Source organism: Pomacea canaliculata, linkage group LG5 (assembly GCF_003073045.1).
Source record: "Pomacea canaliculata isolate SZHN2017 linkage group LG5, ASM307304v1, whole genome shotgun sequence".
NCBI classification, from domain to species: Eukaryota; Metazoa; Mollusca; class Gastropoda; order Architaenioglossa; family Ampullariidae; genus Pomacea; species Pomacea canaliculata.
This window is the reverse complement of record NC_037594.1, coordinates 21,534,283-21,549,533: the sequence shown is the minus strand read 5'-3', so window position 1 is coordinate 21,549,533 and position 15,251 is coordinate 21,534,283. Positions and strand designations below refer to the sequence as shown.

The 15,251-nt window shown below is 35.3% G+C and overlaps 2 protein-coding genes across 2 annotated transcripts; one reads left to right on the top strand and one right to left on the bottom strand.

Moving 5' to 3' along the window:
* Positions 1-1,938: 1,938 nt before the first annotated feature.
* On the bottom strand, positions 1,939-9,404 carry LOC112563588 (dynactin subunit 2-like). The gene is made up of 13 exons (XM_025237685.1): positions 9,288-9,404; positions 8,761-8,832; positions 7,921-8,017; positions 7,508-7,575; positions 6,730-6,822; positions 6,284-6,444; positions 5,501-5,654; positions 4,856-4,921; positions 4,337-4,375; positions 3,877-4,029; positions 3,513-3,615; positions 3,077-3,168; positions 1,939-2,747 (listed from the first exon to the last, which is right to left on the bottom strand). Exons 1-13 carry the CDS (start codon positions 9,321-9,323, stop codon positions 2,661-2,663), a joined length of 1,221 nt encoding a protein of 406 aa, XP_025093470.1. The 5' UTR covers positions 9,324-9,404; the 3' UTR covers positions 1,939-2,660.
* A 185-nt stretch (positions 9,405-9,589) lies between these two features.
* On the top strand, positions 9,590-15,229 carry LOC112563590 (serine/threonine-protein kinase 16-like). Its single transcript, XM_025237687.1, is given in 8 exon segments — positions 9,590-9,880; positions 10,245-10,485; positions 10,803-10,942; positions 11,140-11,219; positions 11,222-11,259; positions 11,586-11,681; positions 12,303-12,427; positions 13,243-15,229. Coding segments are annotated over 8 exon segments (942 nt in total). The 5' UTR covers positions 9,590-9,803; the 3' UTR covers positions 13,388-15,229.
* Positions 15,230-15,251: the final 22 nt, after the last annotated feature.

The window sequence follows — 15,251 nt, the reverse complement described above, 5'->3', positions numbered from 1 at the left end:
CATTCCAGCGTGCAACAGAATGCGTGTTGTCCGTGTTGATCACGTACTTCCAAGTTGGCTGGAGGCCGCATGCTCGACACCGTGACGTACAGACCCAGTTACCTGCTTCTCGTCAGCTCACCTCCATCTACGTCTTTCTCCGCTTCACTGCCTTCTAGACGACTCGGTGGGCGACAGTCTTCGTCAGCCCTTCGTGCTTTGTGCGTCACACTCCCATCCAGGCCAGATTTTGTTTGTATTTGTTTTTGTTTTTTTGATGTTTTTACTTTTGGTTCCCATGCATTTTGAGAAATACACCTTGACAAGTCGCCGTGGGAAAATTGCAAGTGCATGTATGACTCTCCAGTGTTATCCAAGGTCCTGGATTACTTTCCCCGCAGCATAGAAGGTACGAGGCCACGAAAACAAGCAACACACCATCAAATTTGTTGTCTAATCCTTCGAAATCTCATACAGAGCGCGTAGTGCACACGGTTGGCCATGAAGTGAATGAGTGAAGTCAAGAAGAGACCGCACGAAGCACGAATTAAACCACAAAGTGTGAACCGGCATGGTCACAAAAGATCCCAATTGTGTTTAACCACAAGAATCTGTGCACTCTGCTTTATCAGAAATATAAAAATTAGCTTGACGCTGATCAGTTAAACACAAAATAACTGCAATTAATCAGTGTAGCAACAGAGCTACGTTCGTAGCAGGGATTAACTTAATTGGTGGGTGGTTCCGTCTATGCACGGAGATTCCCGTTTCAAACTAGAGATCGAAGGGGTATCTGTCAGCAACTGACAGTGTGAAGTCTTTGCTTTTTTTTCCGACTTCAACATAACGAACTTCGTTTCCTCATCGAAGAAACCCGACAAAAATCGGGAGACAGGCGTAAGAAAGAATCCATTGGATGCACCAGAAATGTGGAAGTTCTCACGCCCCTATATGTCGTACACTGTGGAGCATTTATAGTTATGTTCTGTTTTCACGAGACAAATGTCACGAGACGCAATGTAGGGTGTATTTTTTGGGGGCGAAGGAGGTCAGAGAGAAGCAAAAGATGCTTGTCACTCTGTCAGGTATTACATTCCACACAGACAGGTATACACTGGGAAATAAATACAACACAACAATTCCATTTGTTAATGTTTATCCTAGTTTTTATTTAAGAGGTGAAAGTATAGAGGGGTTTCATCCATGGCGTATTTTGAAAAGTTTATCATCAAACTATAGGTTGTCAGGAAATGGCCATTTATGTAGATTTTGTAAACATGCTTTTCTTACGTATCCTATGCGGTTGCACATCTGTTGAATGTTCATACATATAAAGATATACATTTAATTTTTCCGCAAAGCCTACTTTAGGGTGCTTTGTCTGTTTATACTAAGTGAATACTACATTTCAGAGGCAAAACATCTTCAGGGCCTGAACACCACTTTATAACTTTGTAAACAAGACATTTATCCTTGAGTTCTTCGCATTGCCCCAGGGCAACACCTTGCCCTCGCTTCATAAATACTGCCCCTGGGGCTCAAACTAAATCAAAACTCCTTGGAAAACAATCCATGTGATGCCAATGCGGATGATTCAACCAATGGGTTGTCTTGGGTGCAACATGTGGGTTGTGAACCACGACCGGTGCTTTCCTCATGGAAAACCTTTGCCCAGCAGACTATCCTGTTAACATCATGACATGCTCAAGGGGTCTAATCCCTTAGCCTTTATCTTTCCCAAGGTTACCTAAAAGACAATAGGACCATTAACCCTTGGCATTTCAGAGATAAAAAACAACTTTTAATGTTTCAATATACTAAGTTATGCCTGACTATAAAATCTCAGAAAGACATCACATCATTGATAGAAGAGTTAAAAAGTGAACTGATATTCATCACCATCAGTCATTGGGGCAAGCAGGTTTGGGGACAGAAGTACAAAATCTCACTGACAAAATCTCAACTTTTTCTTCAGTTTTAATTGTGCAGTGTCATATTTACATCATTAGGTCACACCAATATAGGTAGCAAGTGCAATGGACACCAAAAAAGTCTTAAAAGTACTCTAAATTTATTGTTTTCACTATTACTCTTCCTCCACCCTCCAAGTCAGATCCTCTTCTGAAGGTCTCTTTACAATAAGATGAAACATATTTTACATGAGACATGAAAGCAAACACTTCAGAATGTGGAAAATCTGTCACTGAAATAAATATAAGTTAAGAAATTATTCTGCAAAAACACTTGCTATGTATCAAAGAGTTCTTATACAAGGTTTGTTCAGGTGGGCCCACAACTCAAATAACTTGAAATACATTTAACACTCATTTTCTTTAACAAAAAAGTAATAATTTTTCCACAGAAATGTTCATCCATGAAATAAAAATGAAGCACATTACTACTAACTACTGATTTACATTCACCATCCCTGTCACTTCCCATAAGCATAAACTTGTTACTGTTTTTCAAGTGTTTCCCACCTGCAGATTCCACACTATAATTTACGAAGCTTTCAATACTGATGCATGCAAAAGAATTTACAAGAATGCTACACAAGCCTGGACCATTCTAAATGCTTGCAAAATGATGGTTTCCACTAAGCAGGCTGCAGGCCCTATTGAAAGCAGGATGAATAACATTGCACTTTTGCTCCACGAGAAGCCAGCTTGTTTCCTCTTCATCTACTTTTTTAGTGCTTGCATCCTCTTGTCAAGGCTCTCAAAGTTTGCTTTGATGCCATCCATGTTTTCTTTGAAGCGTGTTTGAAGCTGGAGAAAATATACCATTTATCTTCATAAAAGGTATAACAAGCTACATCACAGCATTAAATTACATAGATTTAATACTCTAAAAAGAAGAAAAAAAAAGCAATTCCAACAGTGAATTTTCAAAAATTATTTTTAAAAGTGATTCTTTTTTATTAATCCACTCCTCTGGCCAAGAGTTGTTTGGAGTCCAGTGCTCTAAATGAACACTGACAACTATGAAGGATTTTTTTTTTTTGGTCTCTAAAATGCAAATGGATGAATTCTGGTCTTCCAGAGAAGAAAAATGACAGGGAAAATGAGAAAGCCTGAATGTACTCTTGCTATCATACCTGTTTCATCATGTCATTGTAGGAATCCAGTGTTGTCTTTACCTCTTGCTGTGCAGTATCCAGATAAGTGACAGCTTGACTGAACTGCAACGCTTTAAAAAGAAATGTCTCTGTTGTACATCATAAGTAATTTATGTATTGAGTATTTTGGGGTTATTTTTTTAACTGCTGGACTAGCCAAACATACTCTTTCCTACCACCTTGCCTTGCCTTGCCAAACATAGGTCACCACTGTAAAACACAAAAGGATACCAAATTGTTGAGCAGTTTGTACATTTATCAAATCTTAAGGAGTCTGACCCACTTGGAAAACTTCATCTTTTCTGTCTCAATGCTGGTTATTTGTAGCTAGATAGGTAACTGCATAAATCTGACTTAATCATGAGAAAGTTCATAAAATTATTCTGCTTTCATAAAAATCCTCAAGAACATTTACCTTGCTCATGCAGCTCTTTCAGTGCCACCATTCTATCAACTACATGTGGCAAGGAATCACCCACTGTTTCCAATTTCTTCACCATCTCAAAGAGTTCTAAAATCTGTTCGACCAGCCAAATAACAACATCAATTCTTAAACATGATTCTTTGTTTCCAATCAATTCAAGATATTGCAGTAACAGCTCCCCGGTTTAAATTTCTAGAACCAAAACAAATCATTTAAGATATTTCTACTATCATTAACAGCAAAACTAAAGAAAAATAACCCAGAGAGGAAAAAAATTCGTTGAGAACTGTCTCTAGTTGAACTATTTTTAACACTTGTCATTTACTATAGCACGGAAACCCCATTCTGTGCTGACCTTCTGCTGCTTCTCTGGGTTGTCTTGAGAGTTGTTCTTTTTCTCAGCAATTTGTGACAGCTTGTGCATAACACTTTGAAGCCTGGCTTCCACCGTGTCAATGTTGGCTTGATCTAGCAGTGACAGCTTAGAGTTTAAAGCAGCCACAGCACCCTGAGAAAACAGTTAACGGCATGGTAATATACAAGAAAAAGATACATTTTCATATACATTTATGTAACTATTTCCATTTACAAACAGGCAAACTTATTTCATACATTTGACATGCACTTGTATTATGTATGCATTGCTATGGTCAGACATACATATCTGCATGCACACACTTATACGAACGCACACATATATAAAGCATCTGTAATGAACACACAAACACATAGAAAGAGTCTGTAATGTCTTTTTCAATCAACCTAGTTTTTATGATTTAAAAAAAAAAAACACACACAAAAATGCACATACATACCAGCAAGCTTTTGTTTTCAGTGTCAGCAGTAAGAACAGTCTGCAATACAATGATAAATGTTATGTGATTTGTGTGTATATAATTGGGCACATCAGGCAATCAAAAATATTTTTCTTAATGTTGCACTCAAATAGAAAAGGCAAAAAGGCTCTCCATGGGCTGTGGCAAGGACTGAAGTCTTTCAAGCATAATTTCAGTAAAATAGTTCTGTTAAAGGGTAGCTATTGCTGGGTCTGACACCTATACTTTTCCATAATTTTGCAAACAGTCAAATATTTAAACTTTCACATACTTGTTATGATCTGGATAAGGACCTGAAGAATCAGAGATATCTACAAATACAAATAGTGTCCACCTTAAACTTTCTTAACATCTGACCAAGATCTTTAAAATGTTTACCTTAGATTACACAGGCACTGTAATGTAAATTATCTGCAGTTTTTCAATTTTTCTTGTATAGATTCGAACTAAAGGCTATTGTCTCTACCTACTGCTGTATACATTAAACAGTATACTTACCACTTTATCAAAGTTGTGCCCAATGGCATTTTCTAATCTCTCTAACCTTTCTTCTAAGTTTGCCATCTGAAACATTTTTTCAGTTATATTCCAAGACTTTGCAGATGAATAAATAGAAATGAAGTGATCTTTATATACAACAGATAACATTTTTCTATAACTTTAAAACTTTTAAACTACTGGAGTTTTGTGAAACTGCAATGTCTAGATCTGGTCTTACATCTTTTAAAAAAAAATCCCTAACATTATCTGGCAGCATGTCAAAACATTGTGACAAAGTCTATTCCTGTTAAATATTACCATTAAATTAATGGCTACTTTTTATTATCACTTAAGTACTCACAAAACTCTGACCAATGACCTCTTTGAGCTCTGCCCATATCATATAGCTAACCACTAATCTACATGCATTTGACTTGCAAATGTCTCTCAACATCATAAACAATGGTCTACTGTGTCAACACAATTTGCAATCACAATGCTAGTATCAATATTTTTGGATTTGTGCTTCTGTGCTAAAAACTCACAGAAGATACAAGGAATCTAAAAATCAGTTTCTTGCAATTTTAAAAACTGGTTTAAGCAGGATAGTATGTTATTTGCAAGTTTTTATCTTCATATTAAACACAAAATCCAGCTGCTTACACGAGCATTCTTGCTAAATTGGGCCTGCTCAGGGCGATAATAAAGCTCATAAGTCACATAATCAGCCTCACTCCCTGGTGTGCTAGCAGTTTTGGCAGACTTTTCTTTACTCTGAGCTCCTGGTGCATAAGCATTCAGCTGTTGCAGCAGACGCCTGATTACAAACAAAGAAACAAAAAAAAAAAAAGAAAAAAAAAAGAAAACAGTGAAAGAAAGAAATAGATAATAGATACCTACTATTATTAATGATAATAAGCTATTACTTCAAGTTTGTATCTGTTCCTGAAACTGATAGTGTTAGCGCTCTCAGATAATCTTGCAAGGAACCAGAAGTTCCATTCTTTTAAACAGTCATGTGCTAAAATCGCCTTTAAAAGTTGACATATTTTTTAGCCTGATGTGCACAGTATGTTCTGCATAGTTCTGTTTTTTGTTTGTTTCCTCTGTTTCTCTCCTATCTCTGTTCTCATGCTATCCATCATGCCACTGGCTATTACATAGTGTTTGAATGGTATTCTTAAGTTGCAATTTGGAAAGTGGACACCAATCATGTAGAGGCAATTTTCTAGCTGTGCTCTCTCACCAAAGATTTCATTATGAAGACAAATTCAAATCTGCCTCTTGTTCAACACATGACTTAAAAAGCAGCTGTGATTCATCAAGTTCTCTGATGCACACAAAAGTAAAAGAACCTGATGCATGAATTGTGAGACATTATTGAAGGGAGACTGCAGAATGCTCATACAGAAACTTTCAAGTAACTCAATCTTAACAAATACTCACTGCCGCAATGCTCCCTGAGGGTCGGAGAGATCAATTGAAGCCTCAGGCCCCAGAAGTTTCTCTAAATGAAGATCTGTCAACTGGTGCTGAAGGTAGCCTAACATCTTTCCCAATGCCACAGGAGACATTTTTTCTGCTGCAGACTCATCTTTCACTGCTTCCTACATTGCAAATAGTTCTGCATAATCAACATCTTCAAGAAATACAATAACAAATTTGTTAGCTATGCATGGCATCAAAATAACTGTAGCCTCATGCTTTACCTTGTCTATCCCTATGGATATTACTGGCATCATAGCTTAATGCATCTCATTTCCTTTTATTTCACTTTACTCTTTAAGTAGATACATTTAGATTATTTTGTTTTGTCACCATGTAAACATTTCTTGGAAACTCACACGTAAGAAAATCATTAAAATGATAAAAAGATGATGCATTATACTCACCCTGATCTTGTTCACTTCTTCAGACAGTTCTCGTATTTCATGCTGAAGTCTCTGGTATTTCTGCATCAGAGTTTCTTTTGCAGAACCATCACCCTATAATGTAAAAATATACAGTGTCCTAGATAAATACAAAACAATTAAATATCAAATTAGGTGAAACAAAAACATAATACAAATAAAATAAACATTATATACATACGAGTAATGAAAGGTACCACCAAACTATGCTGAAATGCATACACTTCAACATATACAAGCAGGTTTAGATTTGCCACTCAAGAAATGAAAAAAGTTGTTATAAGCACGTTATCTTGTCTTTTGAAAAATCTAGGTCTAGTCTTTCTTTCACCTGCATTAGAAAATTATGACACAAAATGAATACCATCAACACCTAATCATGACAACTTCACTCAACATTTGGAAAGGAACACTGCATTTAATTATTTATAGCTATTTCATTTTAAATCAATTTCTGATTAAAGGAAAAAAAGGAACAAATTAGCAAAAACAAACATAAACAAATTGAACATGGTTGACCCTAACACAAGAGACAAAATAATAAGTTTGGTTTTGTCAGGATCAAATAAATTTGTAAAAGAAATTGAATTTTGGATGTCAAGTATTCTGAACATTTAAAAAAGTTCTGCAAACTTCTTTGCTGGCACATTCAATCCCATCAATCAAACATTAGTTTAGTTTAGTCCTTGTTACTCCTCAAGGAGCATAGGGCCACAAAGCAAACATAACTTCCTTTTAAAAAAAAGTGAATTAACTTTACCATTTCATATTCTGTCTGGTCAGAGATATATCCCAATCGTCTCTGTTTGCTAATGCTATCTGAAAAATCTTTACATGAAAAATAAAACAGAAATTTATAAAGCAGAGCTTAAATGTATCAAAATATATGGAACATGAAAATTTAAAGAATATGTATATTCATGAGATATAAGTTTGTTATATATAACAACAGTTAATTTTTTTAAATCTATGTTTATTAATGTATTTGTCCTATTTTATCTATAGAAACAGGGAAACTTGTTCATTTAAGAAAATCACAGTACTAAGGAAATGGAGTACACAAAACCAAATTTAAAACATTGAGCAAGACAGGATTTCTTTTTGTTTAAAAAATTAAGCAATACTTCCTTCTTTTCATCTTGCTACACTCAACAAGATTTCAAAAGCTTTCACCTATACCAGAAGTAGCCACTCCTTTCCCTCTGAAGGTGCTGTAAGCAGCCTTTGTATCCAAGGGAATGGTCTCAACACTCTCACTGTCAAGTTCCTCCTACACACACACACAATGTATACACATATATAAAGCAAACAGAAAAGAACAGATACTTGAAGAGAAAACAATATTCACTGTATGGTCACATTTTGCACTTGAACATTAAGAGTGAATAAATTATATTAAATAATCAATGGAACTGGGTGGAAGTTATGTACGTTATAACAAGGAGGTGTTTACTTTATAATAAAGTATCATTATGCAAAAATACATGAATGAAAAATAAATGCTATATAATCAGCTATTTATCTCAAAGAAACGAGAGGTGAGCATTATTGTAGTATAGTGGTAAAGCTCTTTCTTGTCACAAGTGGAATGAGAATCCTAAAGTCCTGTGTTTAGATTCATCTTGGAGGCTGCCTGGCTAGCTGTCAGAGGTTTCTTCAGGCAGTCCATGGGATTTACGAGGCATGTTAGTTGACCCAGCTATTGGGAAAGGTACCCAACTCTAGAGAAAGGTGAGGAAAGCAACACACCAAAGGAGAGATGTGCGCCGCCCTTACAAAAAGTCGGGCGCGGTCTTTAACTTCTCACTCCCCAATGACTGAAGGGTTAGGGAACAACCTTTCCCCCTTTTTTTAAGAAAACCAGGTAGTCCAGCCTTCCTCACCTCTTTCTCCTTATCATAACTGGGTGGAACAATTTTCAAATAAAATCATAAAATAAACTAACCAGCCAAGAAAAAAAGTCAGCTAAGAAAAAAATAACTGGGATTTGAGAAGGAGAGAGTTGAATGTTACCGTTGATTTAACCATGGACTGCTCATCTTCAGGAAGATCGCTTGTTTCATATACATCAGGGGAATTTATATCCTGTCAAAAGATGACAATAAATCATAACTGACAAACAAATACAAAATAATTAAAGGAAATGAGTAGAAGTTGTGTACTTTATAACAAGGAGGCGTTTACTTTATCATCCAACGATATAATCCATATTGTGAGTCATCGACGGAAGCAGACGACAGTAATTGAACAGTGAATATATACATATGCACATATAATCAAAAGGAAATTTGCATACTTAATTACATTAAAACATAGCCTTTAAACTCATTTTTGGTAGCATTTATACATTAGATACACTGTGCTAATCGATGTCAAATCAAATGATCAATCGTGTACGTATACTCAGTACTGATCTAATCATCGTTCAATCGTATACAACCATGAATCTTAAAGCCGCGAAAAAGTACTAACATTCATACCTTTATGGTTAGATAACATACTTTATGAAATATTTATAATTGTGACCAAAAGTAACTTACAATCCCTGGTAAATTAGCATATTTTGGGTCTGACATCTTGCACAAATCTTGTTCGTCTGTAGTCGATGATGCAATTTGAGGATGTGAATAAAATAGAGATTACCATAAAGTATGTCTTTTACCTATGCAGCTTAGTGCCAAAGTCTGTCTTAACATTCTAAATTCAGATCTCTAAATTACTTTTGCTATAGTAATACTTTTAATTATTTTAATTTTGATTCCGCACATGAAGACATCATAAAGTTAACATGTTTACAAAAGTTTACAAGCCGTTCGAAGTTAAAGTAGGAATATAGTGATGTGCCGTTTGGCGAACTAGATCCATCTTCGTCTCCTATCGCTTTGTACTTGCTTAGTAGTATTATATAGTATGTAGTATATATTATATAGACCTTTAATAACGAGTCTGTTAACTTATGGCTTTTAAAATATTTTGTATTGATGCTTCAAAAAAATCAATCTTCAGATGAGCAGGAATGAGCGAACAAGACAAATATTGTTCATAAACTACTGAAGATGGGGTGTATGTGTGGCAAGGAATCTCTTCATGTGGAAAACAAACGTTACTTCATTCGATCTAGACTCGGTGAAGGGTGAGTAAAACCATTAATGTAGAAGCTGACAACCAAAACTTGCTTTTTTTTTAAAAGAAAAGATTCATACAAAACGAAATACTCATTTTCTTCTCCTGTTTACATTTAATTTGGTGTTCATTAATGCAGACTGGAGCATTTTTCTTTTCCTTGTCTAACAATCTTTAGATGAACATCAACTTTACATAGAACAATTTAAAAATCAGTTTTAGAAATTATTAATACAAGATTTTTATACAAGACAAAATAACTATTGTAAAGCTAATCAATCCAGTTACAGAAATCTAATAATGCTGCAAACCATAAAATTGTCATTGAAAGGAATTTGCTTTTGAGATATAATATCTTTGCTCCTTTATTTCAGGGGCTTCAGTTATGTAGATTTGGTAGAAGAATCGTCCACACGCAAACTCTTTGCTTTGAAAAGACTGACATGCCATTCAAAAGAGGAGGAGAATGTGGCTCTCCAGGAGGTAGAAATAATGCGCCGTATTAGCCATCCAAATGTTGTGCCTCTTGTTGGTCACATGGTAGTACAGGTTGGCCACCATTCAAAAACCATGGACATTGTTAGTGAAGTCTTCATTGTCATGCCATACTATAGCGTAAGTGTTAGCCTAACAAGGCCAGTTATGTTATATAGTTTACATTTAAAGGTCAAGTAAACCAGTTTTGAGAGATGTGTGCTTTGATTATGGGCTGGTCATCTCATGGAACATCACTTGTTTCATTTACATCAGGGGAATCAATACCCTCTTTTAAGACAACATCAAATTACAGTTACCAAAGAAGTATGTTACTAATTAATGAACATCATGAGAAGAAGGTGTATGTCATGAGACTGCATTTGTCTATGTAGTGAGTCAGCAAAGAGAAACAGACACTAATAACTTTTGGCATTAATTTTATTTTATATTTTCAGAGAGGAAGTCTTCAGGACCTTATAGATCGTCATGCTCAAATGTCAAAAGTCATTCCAGAAGGCACCATCTGGGCACATTTCTTAGGCATCTGTAAAGGAGTTGGTGCATTGCATCATCACAGCCCTCCTTATGCTCATAGGTTAGATGCATGGGCACACACATGCTTTTATTAGATCTTGACATGTAGTGGTTACTATAAGCACAAGTCACTTTTTCACAGATTGGTTAAGAAAAAATCTGGCAATTAATTAAAACTTGAGCAAGAAAGCCATGTGCTAAATGTAAGCCATTAAATTACTTTTTTTTATTCCTAAATAATTCCGTTTTTGATCTTAGAGATCTAAAACCAGGTAATATCATGATGATGGAGGATGGAACACCTGTTGTGATGGACCTTGGCTCAGCAACAGTGGCTCGGTGGACATTAAGTCACTCAGGGAAGCAACAGCTCTTCAGGTGTGAACAGTATGGTCTCTATTTTTTTCTTTTTACTTGTGTATGTATCTATGTGCTCACAAAAAATTTGCTCTATAATCACTGGTGAAAATGTGTTAATGTGGTCAGCTGCAGTACAGTTTTTTTTTTCCCCGTGCACAATTTGGTTGAAGGATCTATTAACCGGCAGAAATTTCCTAACACAGATGTGACCACTGGCATTGCTAAAAAAAATTTGAGAGCCAAACTACAAGTTGGTATATTGCTTGAAAATAAAGATTTTCTGTATCCTACCCTTGATTTTAGTGGCAATTACCTTGACTATAATTAACATGCTGTGTCTTTAGGATCTGGCTGCTGAACGATGCTCAATGCCATACAGACCTCCAGAACTTTTTACTGTTGAAACCAATTCAAGCGTTGATGAGAGGACAGATATATGGGTAATAGTTTCAGAAGATTTAGAGAACCTATTTTTCATTATCTTCAATGCATGTGGTTTCACTATAAGAACCTCATCTGCCAATTCAATAAATGGAAATCGCCTTTTGATATTTACCCCATAGTTCCTGGTTTTATGTCAGAACTAACATGATCTTCTATGTTACTTAAAAAAGGACCTGTATGCTTAATGTTGGAGGCCAACAAATAGATAAAGAGGTAATGTTTTGGAGATAGGTTAAGATACTGAAAAGATTTGGACTCTACTACATGGAGTTAAGCTTGACTTAGGTGTATTACATCAGCACCACATTTGATTATTTAAAATAAAATTGTTTGTAATATGCCTAATGTTTTGAGATGATTTAAACATTTGTTTTCAGCTGTCATAATTTCAAATGCATACAAAAAATTCAAAGCAGGTGGAGCAAAACAATGCAAACATTTTAAGGCAAAAACTATTAACCAGTACAATGTTTCTTTTTTTTTTAAAGTGACTAGATGCAAAGTTTTTAATAAAATTTGTTGCAAATTTACTTCATCCTGTCATTTATTTTGCATTGCATTAAATATACAAATCAGTATTTTGACAATTGCACAATTTTGGCTTTGTTTTGTTGTAGTCACTTGGATGTACCCTGTATGCTATGGCATATCTGGAGTCACCTTTTGATAAAGTATACCAAACTGGAGGCAGTATTGCTTTGGCTGCTATGGCAGGCAAGATTAATTTCCGTGAAGGCTTGAGGTAAAATACTCTTGCTTTAACTGCGCTAGCTGTCCTTCTACTTAATTTTTTAATGCCCTTCAGTAATCCTTTTCTTTGCTACAAAACCCTGTATCAGGATAGTTGTGAAATGTTCTACTCAGTAAAAGCTTTACCAGTAAGTTAGTGACCGTCAGATCATTTATTATCTCTTGGATCTTTCATCAAAGAAATCTAAGTCCATCTTTCTCAAGTTTCACACAATGTCAGATCTGTCCTGTCATCTTCTGCCACCAAAGAACTGATGTCTGCATTTGTGTTGTTCCGCTAGATTACTGCAACTTTCTATTCATCATTCTAACTCCCTACTGGACAAACTTTAAAAAGCTCAGAATAATGCCACTCATATTTTCATTGGCAAAAAGTAGACCATGTCTAACCCCTCCTTTTGAACTGGCTGTAGTCTTAACTCGCATTGATTACAAGATAACCATATTGTGCTTCCACTGTCGCTATGACATTGTACCAGGATACCTGTCAGAGCTACCAACGCCTTACCACCTATCTCATTCATTTTGTTGCCCTCCTCAGGTATGGACTTTTCTTATCCTTTTCCTTAGAGCTGTGTCTGCTTTCACGGCCTTCAAATCTGGCCTCATAATCCATCTTTTTTAGAAAATATCTTGCATGATCAAGAGTACTATTTTTTTACCCACTACTTAATTCTTGATCCTTGCACAGTGGTTTTTTTTCTTAATTTGCTTGTTTGGTCACCTGTTTGCTGATGCTTTATGTTTTGTGTATGGTTGTCCGTTCCCCAGAAAGAACTGATATTGTCTTGCTATACATGTGTGCAGATGCAGTCAAGATCTACGTGAGATGATTAGCTGGCTGATGAACGTGAATCCAAGGGATCGTCCCTTCATTGATCAAGTCATCCAGAAAGTGGAAAGTTTGTCCAGCACAGCAGCAAGGCCTGCACCTGAGTACAATCAATGCTAAATTCTTCTGCTGCAATAATGTTTCGGGGTCTTCCTCAATGCAGTTCTTCCATAGTGTTCATCTGATTAAACATGGAGCTAGCAACTTCAGTTTTCTTAAAAAACTTTTTAAATAACATAAATAGTAGAGTTAACAATTGTTAAGCAGAAAACTAAAAAAAAATAAAATCCCAAGCATCGGAGTACTTCTAAACTGTTGCATTCAGAAAGCCTTATTTATCCTCATCACGTAGTTTGTGGGCTAGGCTAACATCAGAACCTGATATACTCAAGTGATGTTTTGTCTAGATACTGTTACATCCTACAATCCTGTTTTTTTTTTTTGTATTTGTAAAGATTCTTCTCCAGCCTTTCTCTCTGCTCTAGAATCCTTTATTGCACAGATCTCAAAAGATATTAGGACTTTAACCCACAACTACTATATTCTTATTATTAATGGCGCTCAGTAAGGAGATTCATGATAATTGAACAGTTGGTCTCCTCTCTTGTCCTGGATCTGCACAAGAGAATGGATGGTTTTTTTTTGAACTAACCTTTTATCAGTGGTACCATCAACCTGTGAATATTTGTGAAGTGTGTAAAGGGGTGGCTGGCTTGATATCCTAGGACTGATTTCTTCATCCTTATTTCCTTACTTTTGGGAGGGGTTTTTTTCTCCACTCCCTGGTCCATTGTCTCTCAAATCTTCAGTGATACATTATTATTGTTTTAGCCATTCTTATTCGTGTTCTTGGTCCTTTTGTAACTGAGGAGAGCACTTAATGTACTTTGACAACACTTCTGCAACTTAGTTTAATTGTATGGTGGTGATGACATAATTTGTGTGGTTTGTAAGAAAATTATTAATTTTATTTAAATTATTTTGTACAGTATCTAATAGTTAGCTTTTTCTGTATTTGATCTGCTTGACCATAAGTACTACACTTTGGTTATTGAAGTAACGTGAAATACAAGTGAATATTTACCAAGATTTTTCAAACACAGCATGTGAGATTGTTAACTCACTATATAATTCCAAATCATTTGGACAAAAAATGGTTCCTGATGGAACTTTTCTATGTTGAGCTTAATGCATTTGTAGTTTTTTTCTTATTTAACATTGGAAGCTGGTGTCCATAACAGATGTAAGAGATGCCAATATTCACAACTACTGTTTAATAATATGATGGATGGCCATGTGCCCTAGTTATTGGTGCAAAAACATTCCTATTTTCCAATATAAAATTCTGCATAATGCATGCATTTAAAGTATTATGTTGGAGATCATTGTTCATCATATTCACATTTTTTTCCTTCTAAAATGTAAGTCATTACTCTTGCATTGTTTTAAAATGTGGGTGTTTTAACAGAGAAGGGTTTGGGTATTTGGTTTTGGTGGCACTGAAGACACTTAAGTGCTTATTCCAAAAGCATTTAAAGCATGTCTCCAAAATGCATGTCGATATATATTTCCCTTTTTCACTGTACACAACTGTTTAGTTATATACTATTCATGAACAAAAGTTATTCCAAAGATTGGAGAAGAGCAAAACAGTTTTATGACTGCCACTATAATGAAGTTTTGTGTGGATGTTTTGCACTTATATTTTAAAAAAGGTGTGAAATTCATCTTATTTACCAACATTTTTCCTAGACCAGAAAGGAAAAGAAAAACCTTTAGGGTGTAAACCAGAAATCTGAATCCTAATAAACTTTGCACAAAAAAAACATTAATTTCTTGCTGACAATACAAATGTAAACCATATCTTGCATGTATTATTTTTTTGAAAGACAACTTTAACAATATGCATGTTTGAAAAGTCCTTTCAAATAATGCATTGATTGAAATAAACTCTTATATAAAGTTGTTATCTTAATTTTAAAAG

Excerpts from the sequence above, each read along its gene's own strand:
- LOC112563588 (XM_025237685.1), bottom strand. The coding sequence starts at position 9,323 with ATGTCAGACCCAAAATATGCTAATTTACCAGGGATT. Across the intron at positions 4,376-4,855 it reads GGCACAACTTTGATAAAGTG|ACTGTTCTTACTGCTGACAC; the intron begins GTAAGTATACTG and ends ATTGTATTGCAG. Across the intron at positions 3,616-3,876 it reads ACCCAGAGAAGCAGCAGAAG|ATTTTAGAACTCTTTGAGAT; the intron begins GTCAGCACAGAA and ends CTGGTCGAACAG.